The following is a 22241-nucleotide window of genomic DNA, read 5'->3' on the forward strand; positions in this document are numbered from 1 at the left end:
CTTTAGTATATTTGTTTTACCACTTTACTCGGGGCTAATTTATTTTTTAGAGTTGGAGCTCTCTTGAAAGTGCATGTGGGGATCTCATCCAAAATATTTTTAAGAATACAATCATTGCGTAAAATGTACCAGTGTTTGTGTAGAATGTGTTTAATTTTATTGTGGTTACTGGTAAATTTAGTAATAAATCTTAAATTATTAGGCTTAGACTCTACATTGCAAGATTCATTATCTCCAATAATTTTATTTTTAGTGCTTTCATCATTCTTTTTGAAATTAAAAAACTCATCCCTATCCTTAATCCTAGCTTTTCTATATCCTTCTTCTACTAGGTCTCTAGGGTATCCTTTTTCTAGAAATCTTGACCTTAGGATATTTGCCTGATCGTCAAAAGTATTTAGAGATGTACAGTTCCTACGAACCCTAGAAAATTGGTTATAAGGTATATTTTTCACCCAAGGTTTATAGTGATTGCTTTTATAGTTTAAATAGCTATTTGTGTCCACTGATTTAAAAAATCTTTTTCTTTATAATGAAATATATATTGTTACGCATAATGAGATATATATTGTTACGCATAATTAAATATATATTATTACGCATAATTAAATATATATTGTTACGCCTAAAGAAATACTGTATATATTATTACGCATAATGAAATGTATATTGTTACGCATAATGAAATGTATATTGTTACGCCTAATGAAATATATATTGTTACGCATAATGAGATATATATTGTTACGCATAATTAAATATATATTGTTACGCATAATTAAATATATATTGTTACGCCTAAAGAAATACTGTATATATTATTACGCATAATGAAATGTATATTGTTACGCATAATGAAATGTATATTGTTACGCATAATGAAATGTATATTGTTACGCCTAATGAAATATATATTGTTACGCATAATGAAATGTATATTGCTATGCATAATGAGATATTTATTGTTACGCCTAATGAAATATATATTGTTATGCATAATGAAATATATATTGTTACGCATAATGAAATATATATTGTTATGCATAATGAGATATATATTGTTACGCCTAATGAAATATATATTTTTACACATAATGAAATATATATTGTTGTGCATAATTAAATATATATTGTTACGCATAATTAAATATATATTGTTACGCATAATGAAATGTATATTGTTACGCCTAAAGAAATATATATTGTTATGTATAATAAAATATATATTGTTACGCCTAATGAAATCTATATTGTTACGCATAATGAAACATATATTGTTACGCATAATGAAATATAGATTGTTACGCATAATGAAATGTATATTGTTACGCATAATGAAATATAGATTGTTACGCCTAATAAAATGTATATTGCTACGCATAATGAAATGTATATTGTAACGCATAATGAAATATACATTGTTACTTCTAATTAATTATATTTTGTTACATATAATTAAATATATATTGTTACATATAATTAAATATATATTGTTACACATTATGAAATATATTGCCCCTAAAACCTTTACAGAGGTAGACATAAAGTTAACAAGGGCACCATTGTAACAAAATTCTGTACATTCTGATAGAGCATTTTTTTTCATTAGAATTTGCTTTAAGAGCCTACTCCATCCTGCACGGTTTCCAGTCCCTCCAGCTTCTGTATCAGTTTGATGTCTATTCACTGGAGTTTGCGCACCAATTAGAAATGTTTGTCAAAGAATAACGTAGGAACTTGTTGATGGTTTAAGTGAATCTTCCCCAATGTCTATCTCACTCGTCGCACATATTTACTAAGCGTCTCTTTGCATTCCTGGTGCTTAGGTAACTGCGAGTTTCACATTTGAGTTTTTCTTTGTAGGATTGGGATGAGACCGAACACATTGAAGACCCAGATGCAAAGCAGCCACACGACTGGGATTCCAAGATGGATGGAGAATGGGAACCGCCACTTATCCTAAACCCAAAATACAAGGTGAAGTCGCTGATGCTAGAAGAATAATGTGTATTCACTTTACAAGGGGTCCCCTCCCGTATACACTGACTATGTCTGTAAAGAAAGGATTACATGTTAGTGAAGATACCTACATGTGGTCCTTATGTAAAGGTAAATCACAGCTGCTATATCCACCCACAGTGACATTTCTCCATTACACATAAAGGGACATGACAGTCAACTTAAACTTTAATGGTTCAAATAGAGCCAGCAATTTTAATTTAGATCTGTTAAAACATTTAAGCCCAGATTAGAATTGGAGCGCTAATCATAGCACAGGGAGCACTATCAGTATCACTGGTCCGCGCTGACATAAGCTCGCAAACTGATATTGCAAGTCCATGGTAAGAAAGAATTGCACCCCTTAGCTCACCGTATGCTTTCAATGGATATCACAAAGCGCTAAACAATGCTTATATTATGTAAATATATAACTGCTCATATTAAGTTAAAAGTTATGTGCTCAAGTGCAGCGCACAAGAGCGCTGAAAAAGTTAGTGCGACTAGTGACAAGGTGTTGGACTGGAAAGGGCTCAAAAGTGTATATATATTATGTGCTAGGTTCCAATGACATAAATCATGAAAGACCATCAATATCAGCAAGATTATTGGCCCTTCAACGAAGCAGGTTAAAACAGAAATAGCTCCTATCTTAATGCTGAAATGTAAATATTGTAATATTGCCACATAGAGATAAAAAGAGCAACCACAATCCTTTTAAAAAATGTATAAAAAACGTATCTACAAAAGTTCCCATAGACTTTAATGGCGTTTTTTTCTGTTGATAATCATTTGATACGTTTTTCTAAAAAGATTCTGATCAACCCCAAAGTTAGTTCGTTTTCTTCCACTGGAAAGGGTGAAAATTCTTGAGAGGCGAAACACAACTCATGATCTTTAAGGGGATGTGAAACTGAAAATTCTTTTTCATGATGATTCAATTACAGAGAACAATTTAAAATAAAAAAAAAGTTGTACATTGTTCAAACACTGCTGCCATCTTGTGTTTAAAAGTGCATAATAATGTTAAAAGCATTGTCGCTGCCATGTAGTGCTCCCACATGGTGCATTTTAATAAAGGATACAAGCCAACATAGAAAATTTGGTAATAGAATTACATTTTAATTTTTTTTTTTTAAATTGCACACTCAGAATCAGGAAAAAAATGTGTTTCCTGTACTCAAAATCTTCTGGCCAGTGATCCACAAGTACTGATCAGCCAATGAGCATTAACAGAGTACATACCGACCAGTGAGCATTAGCAGGAAGTATTTATCAGCCAATAAGCATTAACAGAAGTACATAACGCCCAGTGAGTATTAGCAGGAAGTATATATCAGCCAATAAGCATTAACAGAAGTACATAACGCCCAGTGAGTATTAGCAGGAAGTATATATCAGCCAATGAGCATTAACAGAAGTACATAATGCCCAGTGAGTATTAGCAGGAAGTATATATCAGCCAATGAGCATTAACAGAAGTACATAACGCCCAGTGAGTATTAACAGGAAGTATATATCAGCCAAGGAGCATTAACAGAAGTACATAATGACCAGTGAGCATTAGCAAGAAGTATATATCAGCCAATGAGCATTAACAGAAGTACATAATGCCTAGTGAGTATTAGCAGGAAGTATATATCAGCCAATGAGCATTAACAGAAGTGCATAACGCCTAGTGAGTATTAACAGGAAGTATATATCAGCCAATGAGCATTAACAGAAGTACATAACGCCCAGTGAGCATTGGCAAGAAGTATATATCAGCCAATGAGCATTAACAGAAGTACATAACGCCTAGTGAGTATTAGCAGGAAGTATATATCAGCCAATTAGCATTAACAGAAGTACATAACGCCCAGTGAGTATTAGCAGGAAGTATATATCAGCCAATGAGCATTAACAGAAGTACATAATGCCTAGTGAGTATTAGCAGGAAGTATATATCAACCAATCAGCATTAACAGAAGTACATAACACGCAGTGAGTATTAACAGGAAGCATATATCAGCCAAGGAGCATTAACAGAAGTACATAACGCCCAGTGAGTATTAACAGGAAGTATATATCAACCAATGAGCATTAACAGAAGTAAATAATGCGAAGTGCGTATTAGCAGGAAGTATATATCAGCCAATGAGCATTAACAGAAGTACATAATGCCCAGTGAGTATTAGAAGGAAGTATATATCAGCCAATGAGCATTAACAGTAGTACATAATGCCCAGTGAGCATAAGCAAGAAGTATATATCAGCCAATGAGCATTAACAGAAGTACATAATGCCCAGTGAGTATAAGCAGGAAGTATATATCAACCAATGAGCATTAACAGAGTACATACCAACCAGTGAGCATAAGCAAGAAGTATATATCAGCCAATGAGCATTAACAGAAGTACATAACGTCCAGTGAGCATAAGCAAGAAGTATATATCAGCCAATGAGCATTAACAGAAGTACATACCGACCAGTGAGCATTAGCAGGAAGTATATATCAGCCAATGAGCATTAACAGAAGTACATAATGCCCAGTGAGTATTAGCAGGAAGTATATACCAGCCAATGAGCATTAACAGAAGTACATAACGCCCAGTGAGTATTAGCAGGAAGTATAAATCAGCCAATGAGCATTAACAGAAGTACATAACGCCCAGTGAGCATAAGCAAGAAGTATATATCAGCCAATGAGCATTAACAGAAGTACATAATGCCCAGAGAGTATTAGCAGGAAGTATATATCAGTCAATGAGCATTAACAGAAGTACATAATGCCTAGTGAGTATTACCAGGGAATATATATTAACCAATCAGCATTAACAGAAGTACATAACACGCAGTGAGTATTAACAGGAAGTATATATCAGCCAATAAGCATTAACAGAAGTACATAACGCCCAGTGAGTATTAACAGGAAGTATATATCAGCTAATAAGCATTAACAGAAGTATATAACGCCCAGTGAGTATTAACAGGAAGTATATATCAGCCAATGAGCATTAACAGAAGTACATAACGCCCAGTGAGTATTAACAGGAAGTATATATCAGCCAATGAGCATAACAGAAGTACATAACACCCAGTGAGCATAAGCAAGAAGTATATATCAGCCAATGAGCATTAACAGAAGTACATAACGCCCAGTGAGCATAAGCAAGAAGTATATATCAACCAATGAGCATTAACAGAACTACATAACGCCCAGTGAGCATAAGCAAGAAGTATATATCAGCCAATGAGCATTAACAGAAGTACACAATGCCCAGTGAGTATTAGCAGGAAGTATATATCAGCCAATGAGCATTAACAGAAGTACATAATGCCCAGTGAGTATTAGCAGGAAGTATATATCAACCAATGAGCATTAACAGAAGTACATAATGCCCAGTGAGTATTAGCAGGAAGTATATATCAGCCAATGAGCATTAACAGAAGTACATAACGCCCAGTGAGTATTAGCAGGAAGTATATATCAGCCAAGGAGCATTAACAGAAGTACATAATGCCCAGTGAGTATTAGCAGAAAGTATATATCAGCCAATGAGCATTAACAGAAGTACATAACGCCCAGCGAGTATTAACAGGAAGTATATATCAGCCAATGAGCATTAACAGAAGTACATAATGCCCAGTGAGTATTAACAGGAAGTATATATCAGCCAATGAGCATTAACAGTAGTACATAACGCCCAGTGAGCATAAGCAAGAAGTATATATCAGCCAATGAGCATTAACAGAAGTACATAATGCCCAGTGAGTTTTAGCAGGAAGTATATATCAGCCAATGAGCATTAACAGAAGTACATAATGCCCAGTGAGTATTAGCAGGAAGTATATATCAGCCAATGAGCATTAACAGAAGTACATAATGCCCAGTGAGTATTAGCAGGAAGTATATATCAACCAATGAGCATTAACAGACGTACATAATGCCCAGTGAGTATTAGCAGGAAGTATAAATCAGCCAATGAGCATTAACAGAAGTACATAACACCCAGTGAGTATTACCAGGAAGTATATATCAACCAATGAGCATTAACAGAAGTACATAATGCCCAGTGAGTATTAGCAGGAAGTATATATCAGCCAATGAGCATTAACAGAAGTACATAACGCCCAGTGAGTATTAACAGGAAGTATATATCAGCCAATGAGCATTAACAGAAGTACATAACACCCAGTGAGCATAAGCAAGAAGTATATATCAGCCAATGAGCATTAACAGAAGTACATAAAACCCAGTGAGTATTAACAGGAAGTATATATCAACCAATGAACATTAACAGAAGTACATAACGCCCAGTGAGTATTAACAGGAAGTATATATCAGCCAATGAGCATTAACAGAAGTACATAACGCCCAGTGAGTATTAACAGGAAGTATATATCAGCCAATGAGCATTAACAGAAGTACATAACGCCCAGGGAGCATAAGCAGGAAGTATATATCAGCCAATGAGCATTAACAGAAGTACATAACGCCCAGTGAGTATTAACAAGAAGTATATATCAACCAATGAGCATTAACAGAAGTACATAACGCCCACTGAGCATAAGCAAGAAGTATATATCAGCCAATGAGCATTAACAGAAGTACATAAAACCCAGTGAGTATTAACAGGAAGTATATATCAGCCAATGAGCATTAACAGAAGTACATAACGCCCAGTGAGTATTAACAGGAAGTATATATCAGCCAATGAGCATTAACAGAAGTACATAATGCCCAGTGAGTATAAGCAGGAAGTATATATCAGCCAATGAGCATTAACAGAAGTGCATAATGCCCAGTGAGTATTAACAGGAAGTATATATCAGCCAATGAGCATTTACAGAAGTACATAAAACCCAGTGAGTATTAACAGGAAGTATATATCAGCCAATGAGCATTAACAGAAGTACATAACGCCCAGTGAGTATTAACAGGAAGTATATATCAACCAATGAGCATTAACAGAAGTACATAACGCCTAGTGAGTATTAGCAGGAAGTATATATCAGCCAATGAGCATTAACAGAAGTACATAACGCCCAGTGAGTATTAACAGGAAGTATATATCAGCCTATGACCATTAACAGAAGTACATAACGCCCAGTGAGTATTAACAGGAAGTATATATCAGCCAATGAGCATTAACAGAAGTACATAACGCCCAGTGAGTATTAACAGGAAGTATATATCAGCCAATGAGCATTAACAGAAGTAAATAACACCCAGTGAAGTGCCAACAGCATCAGTAGGAAGTACACATGGGTATTATTTTAAATTTCTATATGTCAGTATATGGCCGGGTTATAATACAATATACTTAATAATAATTCTTTAAAATAAACCACCAATAAAAATGCATATACAAAACAATTAAATTATTGTAAATTCCTAAATTCTTTGTATTAGTTAACATTTATAGACACATTGAATTATATTTATAGAAAAACAGATATGAATCTATACTATACCAGTTTAAACTGTTACAATATTATTTACACAGCAAACCAAATGTACCTTTAGAACTAGCTTTATTCACAATTGAATTGCATTACCTCACCACAATGAAATATCACAGTATGGGTCACTAACTTCCAGACAATTATACTTTAACAGTGCTTAGTTAAGCAATAGAACAATATACACGCTAATTAAAACACCAGAAGTTATATATATTCTAAATTTAAACAGCCAGTCAATTTCTATGCCAAGTTATCTGAGATGAAATAAATTCTTATATAACTCCAATTTAAAACATCATGAATTATATATATTATTAATACAAACAGCCAACTCCTATACCAATTTATGTGAGCTAATTTAAATTCTTAATTATCTACAATTAAGACAAATTCTAAAATATATTTATGTGGCTGCAACTATAAATTATTTGGCAAACAAAAGACTAATTTTAAACTACACAGGACTGTGAATATGAGTCTGAAATATAAAGTACCTTTTTAAAATTGCTGACCTGCAATTTGTTATGGTTACCAAATACCTTTGATTTAAATATAAAAAAAAATAGAACAATTATACATCACCAGTTTGAGCCAATTTGTAGTTCAATCTTTTCCAAATATTTTCAGATCACCTCATATGAAGAAAATAAGTTTTTGCATAGATCCAGAAGCTAGTCTCAGCTTTTGATATGTGATTGTGTTCCCAAGTATCGCAGCAAGTTCAATCACATGGTATCAGCAGACAACAGACTGTGTTTTTTTCCCTTGCATTCTGCCTTTCTTATATCATAATCATTGGTGATCTTGTTTTCAGTTATGCCCACGGTGCTGTCTTGGATTGGCCCTAATGGAGCTGAACATCTCATTGGTCACCTGGATTTGCATGTGTTTTAATAGACAAATCATTTGGCTGTCATACCAGTACCAATCCCCTAGGGGGCAGCAGACAACCAGAAATATTACCATCCATTTTTGCTACAATTTAATATATCCTTATAAAGTGATTATTTAAACTATTATAACTTTGTGCATTAATCACTTATAATTTGAATTATAGATAGGATAGTATAATGTCATTTTTCTGATCATTCCAATACCAAATAAAAGCCTGTTCTTAGTGATCATATTAATAAACAGTTACACTATTAATAATTTACTCTTCCTATAATTACAGCTTTCTGGCATTGCATTGCATCTCAATAGAAATGCAATGCATTTCATATTTCTAATGAATTTTGAATACATAGATCCATGTTCATGGCTAAGGACATCTTGTCTGTAAAACAAAGGAAAAATGTCAAACGTATACATTTACTTATAGTATTTATCAGCTCATCAAATCTTTATTTAATATAGTATGTCCCAGATCAATACATATATAGTTATATATACAGTATATATATATATATATATATATATATATATATATATTCATCTGAGTATCTTACACTCACATGAAGATTATATATATTATTTCTTTATCTGAAATTTAGCTTTCTCATGTCTGTAGGTAACCTGAGTTCAAACATCCCAGGTGTATTTAGATCTCAGCAGGAATAATTTATAAAAAAAAATGATAAATTACAATGTTTGTATATTCAATTATCCTTCCAGACGGACCGTCCACTCCTCTAAATAGGGGAACTCTTTATGCAGGCTTTCTTTGAAGTGATCTTTTTAAGATAACTGTCCCAATTCATCAAAGGAATTGTTTTCAAAAGGTCTGCAATGTCTCCCAGATAAACAATGAGAGAGGGGGTTTGTTTATCAGCCAATAATCATTTGGCAGAGAGGACTGCAATCTACAGTAAATAGAACTGATGCAAATAGTTTATATATAATTAACCATGTGGTCTTATCATAAATCTATGTGCAGATAAATGTACATATATATATATATTATTTAATAATACTCAGATACCCTGACATAAAATATATAAAAAGCTTTCACTTCACATTTTTTACAAAACCAAACACCATTTTGAGATGCTGCCCATTCATATGGATGAGAGAAATATTTTAAACAGAGATTCCCTTTAACAGCACAACTAGAGTTTCTCAGTGCTGCCGTTATGCGTCATCTGCGCTATTTTGATAAATTACATTTCTGTAACAACATTTGAACGGTAAATCAGCACACAGCAAGTGAGTGTCACGCAGGAGTGGCTGTGATCCTAACAATATCAGCTCTATATATGTTATCTAACCAGGGCAATATATTGCTTTTATTTTTCAGGGAATTTGGAAGCCACAAATCATAGACAATCCCAACTTCAAGGGAGAATGGGTCCACCCTGAAACTGATAACCCAGATTATGCCCCAGATCCAACTATATATAGATTTTACAACATAGGTGTCATTGGACTGGAGCTTTGGCAGGTAAGTGCGGAGACTGCCTGGGAGGGCTACATCAGTGTGTAGGGGGATTGTCATTATTAAACCAGTTCATTTAGATTAGGACAGATGCAAATAAATCACTGATTTTACTGTATTCTTTGTATTTGTATCAAAATACAAAACTAATGGCACTGCAGGAGAGTCCTGTAAATCCAGCACTTGTCATTATTCCTGCAGGTAAAGTCCGGCACTATCTTTGATCATTTCCTGATTACAAATAATGAAACTTTGGCTGAGAAAATTGGAAATGAAACCTGGGGTCTGACAAAGGTGAGTAAGCTTCAAACAGTATATCAATGTCTGTGTGTATCTGTGTCTGTGTGTATCAGTGTGTGTATAGTAGTGTATCATTAACTGTGTGTATGTGTGTCTGTGTATAGTAGTGTATCATTAAATGCGTGTATCTGTGTTCTCAGTGTGTGTATAGTAGTGTTTCTTTATCTGTGTGTATAGTAGAGTATCATTATCTGTGTGTATCTGTGTCTGTGTGTATCTGTGCTTGTGTGTATAGTAGTGTATCATTATAAGTGTGTATATGTGCTTGTGTGTATATCTGTGTGTATCTGTGCTTGTGTGTATAGTAGTGTATCATTATCTGTGTGTATCTGTGTCTGTGTGTATCAGTGTGTGTATAGTAGTCTATCATTATCTGTGTGTATCTGTATCTGTGGTCTCAGTGTGTGTATAGTAGTGTATCATTATCTGTGTGTATCTGTGTCTGCGTGTATCACCATGTGTATAGTAGTGTATCATTATCTGTGTGTATCAGCGTGTGTATAGTAGTGTATCATTATCTGTGTGTATCTGTGTCTGTGTGTATCAGCATGAGTACAGTAGTGTATCTTTATCTGTGTGTATCTGTGTCTGTGTTTATCAGTGTGTATATAGTAGTGTATCATTATCTGTGTGTATTATAGTAGTGTATCATTATCTGTGTGTATCAGCGTGGGTATAGTAGTGTAAAATTATCTGTTTGTATCTGTGTCTGTGTGTATCAGTGTATATAGTAGTGTTTCATTATCTGTGTCTGTGTGTATCTGTGCTTGTGTTTATAGTAGTGTATCATGATCTGTGTGTATCTGTGTGTGTGTATAGTAGTGTATCATTATCTGTGTGTATCTGTGTGTGTATAGTCGTGTATCACTATCTGTGTGTATCAGTGTGTGTATAGTATTGTGTCATTATCTGTGTGTATTATCGTAGTGTATCATTATCTGTGTGTATCAGCATGGGTATAGTAGTGTATCATTATCTGTTTATAGCTGTGTCTGTGTGTGTATCAGTGTATATAGTAGTGTATCATTATCTGTGTCTGTGTGTATCTTTGCTTGTGTGTATAGTAGTGTATCATTATCTGTGTCTGTATAGTAGTGTATCAATATCTGTGTATCAGTGTACGTATAGTAGTGTATCTGTGTCTGTGTTCTCAGTGTGTGTATAGTAGTGTATCATTATCTGTGTGTATCTGTGTCTATCAGCGTGGGTATAGTAGTGTTTCATTATCTGTGTGTATCTGTGTCTGTTTGTATCAGCATGTGTATAGCAGTGTATCATTATCTGTGTTTATCTGTGTGTATCAGTGTGTGTATAGTAGTGCATCATTATCTGTGTGTATCTATGTCTGTGTGTATCAGTGTTTGTATAGTAGTGTAACTTTATCTGTGTGTATCTCTGTCTTTGTGTATCAGTGTGTGTTTAGTAATGTATAGTAATGTATCATTATCTGTGTCTGTGTGTATCTGTGCTTGTGTGTAATGTGTATCATTATCTGTGTGTATCAGTGTGTGTATAGTAGCGCATCATTATCTGTGTGCATCTGTGTCTGTGTGTATCAGTGTGTGTATAGTAGCGCATCATTATCTGTGTGCATCTGTGTCTGTGTGTATCAGTGTGTATAGTATGTATCATTATCTGTATCTGTGTGTATCTGTTCTTGTGTGTATAGTAATGTTTCATTATCTGTGTGTATCTGTGCTTGTGTGTATCTGTGCTTGTGTGTATAGTAGTGTATCATTATTTGTGTGTGTATAGTAGTCTATCATTATCTGTGTGTATCAGTGTGTGTATAGTAGTGTATCATTATCTGTGTGTATCTATGTCTGTGTATGTCAGTGTGTCTAGTAGTGTATCATTATCTCTGTCTTTGTATATCTGTGCTGGTGTGTATAGTAGTGTATCACTATCTGTGTGTATCAGTGTGTGTCTAGTAGTGTATCATTATCTGTGTGTATCTGTATCTGTGCGTACCATCAGCGTGTGTATAGTAGTGTATCATTATCTGTGCATATCTGTGTTCTCAGTGTGTGTCAAGTAGTGTATCATTAACTCTGTGTATTATAGTAGTGTATCATTATCTGTGTGTATCTGTGTCTGTGTGTATCAGCGAGTGGATAGTAGTGTATCATTATCTGTGTGTATCAGTGTGTATAGTAGTGTTTCATTATCTCTGTGTATTTGTGTCTGTATGTATCAGTGTGTGTATAGAAGTGTATCATTATCTGTGTGTATAGAAGTGTATCAGTGTGGGTACCAGGGCCGCCACTAGAAATTTTGGGGCCCCTGACTTAACCATTGATCAGGGCCCCCCCCCCCAACTTTGACACGTGCAATTTTTGACCAAGTGACTAAAACGTATATGCACTTTATTCTTAAGTGTCTATTTAAACTTGGAAATGTTGTAAAGGTAGTAACATACAAACACACTCATACACTGAAAAACACACACACACACTCACACATAAGGATTCACATATAGACACTCTAGCAGACACGCAAAGAAACACACAAACACACTCAGACACAGACACCCACAGACACTCAGCACTTGTTTACATTGACCTGACAAGTAAGTATCTTTTGTAAAGGAAGATGCCAACTAAATGATGACAACAGCATGCAGTGGCTGAAAGGAAGGGCCCTGAACTGCCTAAACAATAATTTAAAGGTTAAATGGTGGATTGGTGACTTTCGTAAAGGTCTCAGTCTCAAAGTCTGTAGAAAGATGTGAATAATCAGTAGTAAGGTCAAAATGTCCTAAAAAGGAACAGACAATGGACACACACACACACAAACTCAAACTTGCACATACACCCAAGGAAACACAGACAGAGACAGCCTCAGAAAACACACAGACATACACACGCACACACACACACACACAGACATCCACAGAAAACACACAAAAACATATACACACCCTTACAGAGACACCCACAGAAAACACACACCCTCACAGAGACATCCACAGGAAACACAGACAAACATACATACACACACACCCTCACAGAGACATCCACAGAAAACACAGACATACACACCCACCCTCACAGAGGCATCCAGTGAAAATTCACAAAGACAAACATACACACACCCTCACAGAGACACCCATAGAAAAAGCTCAAAGACATATGCACACACCATCACAGACATCCACAGAAAATGCACAAAGACATACACACCCACCCTCACAGAGAGACCCACAGAAAAAAAATACATACACACTCAGAGACACAAACCAAAGCACAAAGACATAAACACAGACACCCACAGAAACACTCACAGGAGGAAACATTTATGCACCTTGCATCCCCTAAATCAACAGTGTGTGACATGCATGATAAAAAAAATTGCAGAAATTAAGAGATCACTTTTTAAAGAATCATATTTGTAAATGTGTAAACCAAATAATTCTGTGAATTCAAAATTGTACATTAATGATCTGGGTAGATAGCTAGACAAAGAAAAGTACTTTTAAAAGATTGACATATGTCTGTTTGTTTTTCCAAATTTCCCCCAACCAAGAGCACCACTTCAAATATAGTGTACAAATGTTATCATGATCTGTCAGCTGTACTTATGGATTTTGAAAATGCTGTACTCTATATGGTCTTGGTGAAACCATAAGCTGTGGTACTCATACCATTAGATCTGGTTAAATGCAGGATATAGGCTTGTTGTTATATATTTAAAAATTAAGTCAGCTGTAGTGTAAACTGAACAGTTTTAAATTAACCTGTCTCATTTCAAACACTGAGCAATCTAAGTCTGAGAGTATAACATTTTATGCAGATTTAAAAATCTTAGATAAAATGCCTCCTTGCATCTGGAAAGTCCTTGCATAAAGGGGCAGTAAACTGGAATGTAATATATATATATATATATATATATATATATATATATATATATATATATATATATATATATATATATATATAAATAAAAAAAATGCATATCTGTCAAAAGGGCAACAACCATTTGTGAATTGAGGAGGAAACATTTCTGCATGGTTTTAAATATAGAATTTCTACAGCATTGTCAAATAATCATAAATACACTGCTGCTAAAAAAATTGTTTTTATGGACCCCTGGCCCCACCAAACAACTACTACCACACTGAAGTTGCAATCCGAAATTGCACAAAGAAATAAAAAACATTTGCTAAGTAAGTCCTACCTCCTCTGCAAATGAAAGTGACCTGCGTCTGACTCAGGCACACACTGTACAAACAAAGCGCCAAGTCTGTCTCACACTGTGCATAGTGGTTTAGTGCACACTCAGAAATCCTCTCAAATGCTAATACTTTATTCCTTGTAATAACATTTCCCATGCTCAATTAGCACTCTGCTGTAGTACCCACTAGTGGCTGCCAAAATTAAAAAAAAAAAAATTTTTTTTAGTTCTTGCCTCATGGGGCCCCCCTGGCCCATTGGGCCCCTGACAGGAGTCACCCCTGTCACCCCCTGATGGCGGCCCTGGTGGGTACAGTAGTGTTTCATTATCTGTGTGTATTTGTGTCTGTATGTATCAGTGTGTGTATAGAAGTGTATCATTATCTGTGTGTATAGAAGTGTATCAGTGTGGGTACAGTAGTGTATCATTATCTGTGTGTATTATAGTAGTGTATCATTATCTGTGTGTATCTGTGTCTGTGTGTATCAGTGTGTATAGAAGTGTATCATTATCTGTGTCTGTGTATACCTGTGCTTGTGTGTATAGTAGTGTATCATTATCTGTGTGTATCTGTGTGTGTATAGTATTATATCATTATCTGTGTGTATCTGTGTCTATCAGCGTGTGTATAGTAGTATATTATTATCTGTGTGTATTTGTATTTGTATCTGTGTTCTCAGTGTCTGTATAGTAGTGTATCATTATCTGTGTGTATCTGTGTCTATCAGCGTGGGTATAGTAGCGTATCATTATCTGTGGGTATCAGTGTGTGTTATGTAGTGTATCTTTATCTGTGTGTATATATGTCTGTGTGCATCAGTGTGTATAGTAATGTATTAACATTATATGTGTCTGTGTGTATCTGTGCTTGTGTGTATAGCAGTGTATCATTATCTGTGTGTATCTGTGTCTGTGTGTATCAGTGTGTGTATAGTAGTATATCTTTATCTGTGTGTATCTGTGTCTGTGTATCAGTGTGTGTATAGTAGTGTATCATTATCTGTGTGTATCTGTGTCTCTGTATCAGTGTGTGTATAGTAGCGCATCATTATCTGTGTGTATCTGTTTCTGTGTTCTCAGTGTGTGTATTGTAGTGTATCATTATCTGTGTCTGTGTATCAGCGTGTATATAGTAATGTATCTTTATCTGTGTGTATCTGTGTCTCTGTATCTGTGCGTGTATAGTAGCGCATCATTATCTGTGTGTATCTGTTTCTGTGTTCTCAGTGTGTGTATTGTAGTGTATCATTATCTGTGTATCAGTGTGTCTATAGTAGTGCATCATTATCTGTGTCTGTGTATCAGTGTGTGTATAGTAGTGTATCATTATCTGTGTCTGTGTTATCAGTATGTGTATAATAGTACAACATTATCAGTGTTTGTGTATATTGTGTGTGAATAGTAGAGTATCATTATCTGTGTCTGTGTATTAGTGTGTGTATAGTAGTGTATCATTATCTGTGTGTATCAGTGTGTGTATAGTAGTGTATCATTATCTGTGTCTGTGTATCAGTGTGTGTATAGTTGTGTATCATTATCTGTGTGTATCTGTGTCTGTGTATCAGTGTGTGTATAGTAGTGTATCATTATCTGTGTCTGTGTATCAGCGTGTATATAGTAATGTATCATTATCTGTGTGTATCCGTGTCTGTGTATCAGTGTGTGTATAGTAGTGTATCATTATCTGTGTGTATCTGTGTCTGTGTATCAGTGTGTCTATATTAGCGCATCATTATCTGTGTCTGTATTATCAGTATGTGTATAGTAGTACAACATTATCAGTGTTTGTTTATATTGTGTGTATAGTAGTGTATCATTATCTGTGTGTATCTGTGTCTGTGTATCAGTGTGTGTATAGTAGTGCATCATTATCTGTGTGTATTATAGTAGTGTATAATTATCTGTGTGTATTGTAGTAGTGTTTCATTATCTGTGTGTATCTGTGTCTGTGTGTATCAGTGTGTATAGTAATGTATCATTATCTGTGTCTGTGTGTATTTGTGCTTGTGTGTATAGTAGTGTATCATTATCTGTGTGTATCAGTGTGTGTATAGTAGTGTTTCATTATCTGTGTGTATTTGTGTCTGTATGTATCAGTGTGTGTATAGAAGTGTATCATTATCTGTGTGTATAGAAGTGTATCAGTGTGTGTACAGTAGTGTATCATTATCTGTGTGTATTATAGTAGTGTATCGTTATCTGTGTGTATCTGTGTCTGTGTGTATCAGTGTGTATAGAAGTGTATCATTATCTGTGTCTGTGTATACCTGTGCTTGTGTGTATAGTGGTGTATCATTATCTGTGTGTATCTGTGTGTGTATAGTATTATATCATTATCTGTGTGTATCTGTGTCTATCAGCGTGTGTATAGTAGTATATTATTATCTGTGTGTATCTGTGTCTGTGTATCAGTGTGTGTATAGTAGTGCATCATTATATGTGTGTATTATAGTAGTGAATAATTATCTGTGTGTATTGTAGTAGTGTATCATTATCTGTGTGTATCTGTGTCTGTGTGTATCAGTGTGTATAGTAATGTATCATTATCTGTGTCTGTGTGTATCTGTGCTTGTGTGTATAGTAGTGTATCATTATCTGTGTGTATCTGTGTCTATCAGTGTGTGTATAGTAGTGTATCATTATCTGTGTCTATCAGTGTGGGTGTAGTAGTGTTTTATTATCTGTGTGTATCTGTGTCTGTGTATCAGTGTATCATTATCTGCTTCTGTGTTATCAGTATGTGTATAGTAGTACAACATTATAAGTGTTTGTGTATCATAGAGTATCATTATCTGTGTCTGTGTATTAGTGTGTGTATAGTAGTGTTTCATTATCTGTGTGTATCTGTGTCTGTGTATTAGTGTGTATATAGTAGTGTATCATTATCTGTGTCTGTGTATCAGTGTGTGTATAGTAGTGTATCATTATCTGTGTGTATCTGTGTATGTGTATCAGTGTATCTATAGTAGTGCATCATTTTCTGTGTCTGTGTTATCAGTATGTGTATAGTAGTACAACATTATCAGTGTTTGTGTATATTGTGTGTGTATAGTAGTGTATCATTATCTGTGTTATCAGTATGTGTATGGTAGTACAATATTATCAGTGTCTGTGTATATTGTGTGTATAGTAGTGTATCATTATCTGTGTCTGTGTGTATATAGTAGCACATCATTATCTGTGTGTATTGGTGTATCAGTATGTACATCAGATTAACAGTATTGTTGTGTACTAGTTTATCTTTATCTGTTTCTAATAGTTTATCAGTGTTTATCACTATCTGTATTAATGTGTGCATCAGAGTATGAGTGCCTGTGTGTACCAGTGGTGTATTAGTATCTGTGTGCAATAAAGTATGAGTACCTGTGTGTACCAGTGGTGTATTAGTATCTGTGTGCAATAAAGTATGAGTACCTGTGTGTACCAGTGGTGTATTAGTATCTGTGTGCAATAAAGTATGAGTACCTGTGTGTACCAGTGGTGTATTAGTATATGTGTGCAATAAAGTATGAGTACCTGTGTGTACCAGTGGTGTATTAGTATATGTGTGCAATAAAGTATGAGTACCTGTGTGTACCAGTGGTGTATTAGTATCTGTGTGCAATAAAGTATGAGTACCTGTGTGTACCAGTGGTGTATTAGTATTTGTGTGCAATAAAGTATGAGTACCTGTTTGTACCAGTGGTGTATTAATATCTGTGTGCAATAAAGTATGAGTACCTGTGTGTACCAGTGGTGTATTAGTATCTGTGTGCAATAATGTGTGAGTACCTGTGTGTACCAGTGGTGTATTAGTATATGTGTGCAATAATGTGTGAGTACCTGTGTGTACCAGTGGTGTATTAGTATCTGTGTTCAATAAAGTATGAGTACCTGTGTGTACCAATGGTGTATTAGTATCGTGTGCAATAAAGTATGAGTACCTGTTTGTACCAGTGGTGTATTAGTATCTGTGTGCAATAAAGTATGAGTACCTGTTTGTACCAGTGGTGTATTAGTATCTGTGTGCAATAAAGTATGAGTACCTGTGTGTACCAGTGGTGTATTAGTATCTGTGTGCAATAATGTGTGAGTACCTGTGTGTACCAGTGGTGTATTAGTATCTGTGTTCAATAAAGTATGAGTACCTGTGTGTACCAATGGTGTATTAGTATCTGTGTGCATAAAGTATGAGTACCTATGTGTACCAGTGGTGTATTAGAATCTTTGTGTTTTCAAAGTGATACAAAGGATCCCTCTGCGGGTCTGTAGTCCCCGTCTTGGGGAGCTGATAAAGTACTTTCACCACTAACCTTTACTTTTAATAGGTGATGGTGTAGCTGGTTTCACTCTATGGGGCCTATTTATCAAAGTGTTAACCAAAAATTTGATGGAATTCCGCATTGTAATTGTTGTGAGATTGATCAGAACTAGTTATCAAAGCCTCAAGACCGGCAAATGTTGAAATTTGTGACGTAACATACAATCCCGCGATCTCAATCTGACACAGATCGATGCTTACGACATTACAGATGTTCCGAATACACATTCGGCTCTATTTGACACTTTTCCCCATTTATCAAATAGTTAACAGGTACGTTCGTGGCTATTCCGATGCATCGTACCTGGTTTTCAATGCGCCACCCTTGAGGCTGCGGATGACATAGAAATCAATGGGAGTCTGAAAGCACCGAAAGCTTATGTTCGATGCTGCAAGACAATGAAATATACTCCATTGATTTCTATGGTAGAAAACAAGTTACATTTACACCTAACACCCTCACATAAACCCAGAGTCTAAACACCCCTAATCTGCCGCCCCCGACATCAATGCAACCTAAATAAAATGTAATAACCCCTATTCCGCCGCTCCCTGACACCGCCGCCACTAAATACACCTATTAACCCATAAACCTCTGGTCTCCCACATAACCACCACTAACTAAACCTTCTAACCCCTAAACCATCAGCCCCCCACATCGCAAAAAACGAAATTAAGCTATTAACCAATAAAACCTAACAACCCCTTAACTTTAAATTAAAATTACAACATCCCTATCTTCAAATAAATTAAAACTTACCTGTAGAATTAAAATAAGCTAATTTTAAACTATTAATTAACCTACCCTAACTATTATACTACACTTAAATTAAACTACCAATTAAATAAACTAAATTACATATTTAAAAAACCTAACCCTACTAAAATTATTCAAATATACAATTAAACCTTAACTTGCACGTTATTGTCACCGCTCACTTACCTACAGCGCTGGTATTACAGGTTTTTAGAAACCTGGCTTTATTAGGCAAGAAGTGAGCGTATAGAGCAAAGTTGTGCTCCATACCGCACTACAATACCGCGCCGGATGGATGAAGATAGAAGATGCCGTCTGGATGAAGACTTCTGCCCGTCTGGAGGACCACTTCTGCCGGCTTGGATGAAGACTTCTCCCGGCTTCGTTGAGAACTTCTTGCCGCTTTGCTGAGGACTTCTCCCGGCTTCGTTGAGGATGGATGTCAGCTCTTCAAAACTGTAAGTGGATCTTCAGGGGTTAGTGTTAGGTTTTTTTAAGGGTTTATTGGGTGGGTTTTAGTTTTAGATTAGGCTTTCGGCAATTGAAAAATAGCTAAATGCCCTTTTAAGGGCAATGCCCATCCAAATGCCCTTTTCAGGGCAATGGGGAACTTAGGTTTTTTTAGTTAGGTTTTTATTTGGGGGGTTTAGTTGTGTGGGTGGTGGGTTTTACTGTTGGGGGGGTGTTTGTATTTTTTTTACATGTAAAAGAACTGATTTATTTGGGGCAATGCCCCGCAAAACGCCCTTTTAAGGGCTATTGGTAGTTTATTGTAGGCTAGGGTTTTTTTTTTGGGGGGGGGTGGGTTTGATAGGGCTATTAGATTAGGTGTAATTAGTTTAAATATCTGATAATTTCTTTTTTTATTTTGTGTAATTTAGTGTTTTTTTTGTAATTTAGGTAATTGTATTTAATTTAGGTAATTTATTTAATTGTAGTGTAAGGATAGGTGTTAGTGTAACTCAGGTTAGGTTTTATTTTACAGGTAAATTTGTATTTATTTTAGCTAGGTAGTTAGTAAATACATACATAGTAACATAGTAACATAGTAGATAAGGTTGAAAAAAGACTGAAGTCCATCGAGTTCAACCTATACAAATCTAAAATACTTACAAAAAGCTCCAGTTAAGCTTAAATAACCCCATTAAAATGTGACCCATTTAATACTAGCAATCATATCCATGAATTTTGTTTATATACAGAAATTTATCCAGACTATTTTTAAATGTATCTATGGTATTGGCATTCACTACCTCCTTTGGTAATGAGTTCCACAATTTTATTGCTCTTACAGTGAAAAAACGTTTCCGTTGCAGGAGATTAAATCTCCTTTCCTCCAACCTTAAATTATGACCTCTTGTCAGAACCAATTTTCTTGGAATAAAAAGAGCTTCTGCCATCTCTGTATATGGGCCTTGAATATATTTATATAAAGTAATCATGTCACCTCTCAAGCGCCTTTTTTCTAAAGAGAACAGACCCAGTTTGGCTAGCCTCTCCTCATAGGTTAATTTCTCCAATCCCCTTATTAGCTTTGTGGCCCTTCTCTGAACTTTTTCTAGTTCTGCAATATCTTTTTTAGCAATCGGTCCCCAGAACTGCACTCCAAACTCAAGGTGAGGTCTTACCAGGGCTTTATATAATGACAGAATTATGCTTTCCTCCCTTGAATCAATGCCTCTTTTAATACATGCTAGTATCTTATTAGCCTTTGAAGCCGCTGCCCTGCATTGTGCACTCATCTTTAGCTTGTTATCTATTACTACTCCCAAATCCCTTTCCTCCTGTGTTTGGCTAAGTCTTGTCCCATTTAAAAAATACATAGCCTGCTTATTTTTACTTCCAAAATGTAGAACCTTACATTTTTCCGTATTAAATCTCATTTTCCATTCACTTGCCCATAGTTCTAATTTTAGCAAATCCCTTTGCAAAGAGAGTTCATCCTGCTCTGACCTAATGACCTTACTTAACTTAGTATCATCTGCAAAAATAGAGATGTCGCTATTTAATCCTTGCTCCAAGTCATTTATAAAAATATTAAAAAGAACAGGGCCCAGTACTGATCCCTGGGGGACGCCACTGATTACCTTTGTCCAATCTGAGTATGATCCATTTACTGCTACTCGTTGCTCCCTATCTTTTATCCAGTTATTTATCCATGAGCTAACATTTTCAGCTATTCCCAGTCCCTTAATTTTGTGCATTAATCTCTCATGTGGCACTGTATCAAATGCCTTTGCAAAATCTAAGTATATCACATCAACTGATTCCCCTTTATCTATATTTTTACTTACTTCCTCGTAGAATCTAATTAGATTAGTTTGACATGATCTATTTCTCCTAAAGCCATGCTGATTAGAACTCATAATCTTGTTTACATGAATATGCTCATCAATATAATCCCTTATAATCCCTTCAAATATCTTCCCCACTATTGATGTCAGACTAACTGGTCTATAGCTTCCTGGATCATCCCTGCTTCCCTTTTTGAAGAGTGGCACCACATCAGCTTTACGCCAATCCTGGGGTACCATGCCTGAGGATAATGAGTCTTGAAAAATTAAGAGTAAAGGTTTGTCTATAACAGTGCTAAGTTCACTTAACACCCTTGGGTGTATTCCATCTGGGCCTGGAGTTTTATTTACCTTAATATTTTTTAGTTTTTTCCTGATATCCTCTAAACAAAACCCAGTTAGTGGTATGGACTGGCATGTTCTATTCTGTTCCAAAGTATCATTCAATGGTTCCTCTCTTGTGTATACTGAAGAAAAAAACTGGTTTAGTACCTCAGCCTTCTCCCTGTCATTATTTATCATGCTACCCTCCACACATTTTAATGTACCTATATTATCCTTCTTAGACTTTTTGCTATTTATGTACTTAAAGAACCT

At 35.3% G+C, this 22241-nt stretch overlaps 1 protein-coding gene across 1 annotated transcript in view; it reads left to right on the top strand.

Annotated features, from left to right (window-relative positions):
* The window catches only part of LOC128640778 (calreticulin-like), a 47774-nt gene that overhangs the window by 19967 nt on the left and 5566 nt on the right, over positions 1 to 22241 (top strand). The window contains exons 6-8 of the mRNA XM_053693199.1: positions 1864 to 1977; positions 9683 to 9826; positions 10022 to 10114. Coding sequence (XP_053549174.1) covers positions 1864 to 1977; positions 9683 to 9826; positions 10022 to 10114 — 351 coding nt within the window. The remainder of the gene's footprint in view (positions 1 to 1863; positions 1978 to 9682; positions 9827 to 10021; positions 10115 to 22241) is intronic.

This window comes from Bombina bombina, chromosome 10, assembly GCF_027579735.1.
Source record: "Bombina bombina isolate aBomBom1 chromosome 10, aBomBom1.pri, whole genome shotgun sequence".
NCBI lineage: Eukaryota > Metazoa > Chordata > Amphibia > Anura > Bombinatoridae > Bombina > Bombina bombina.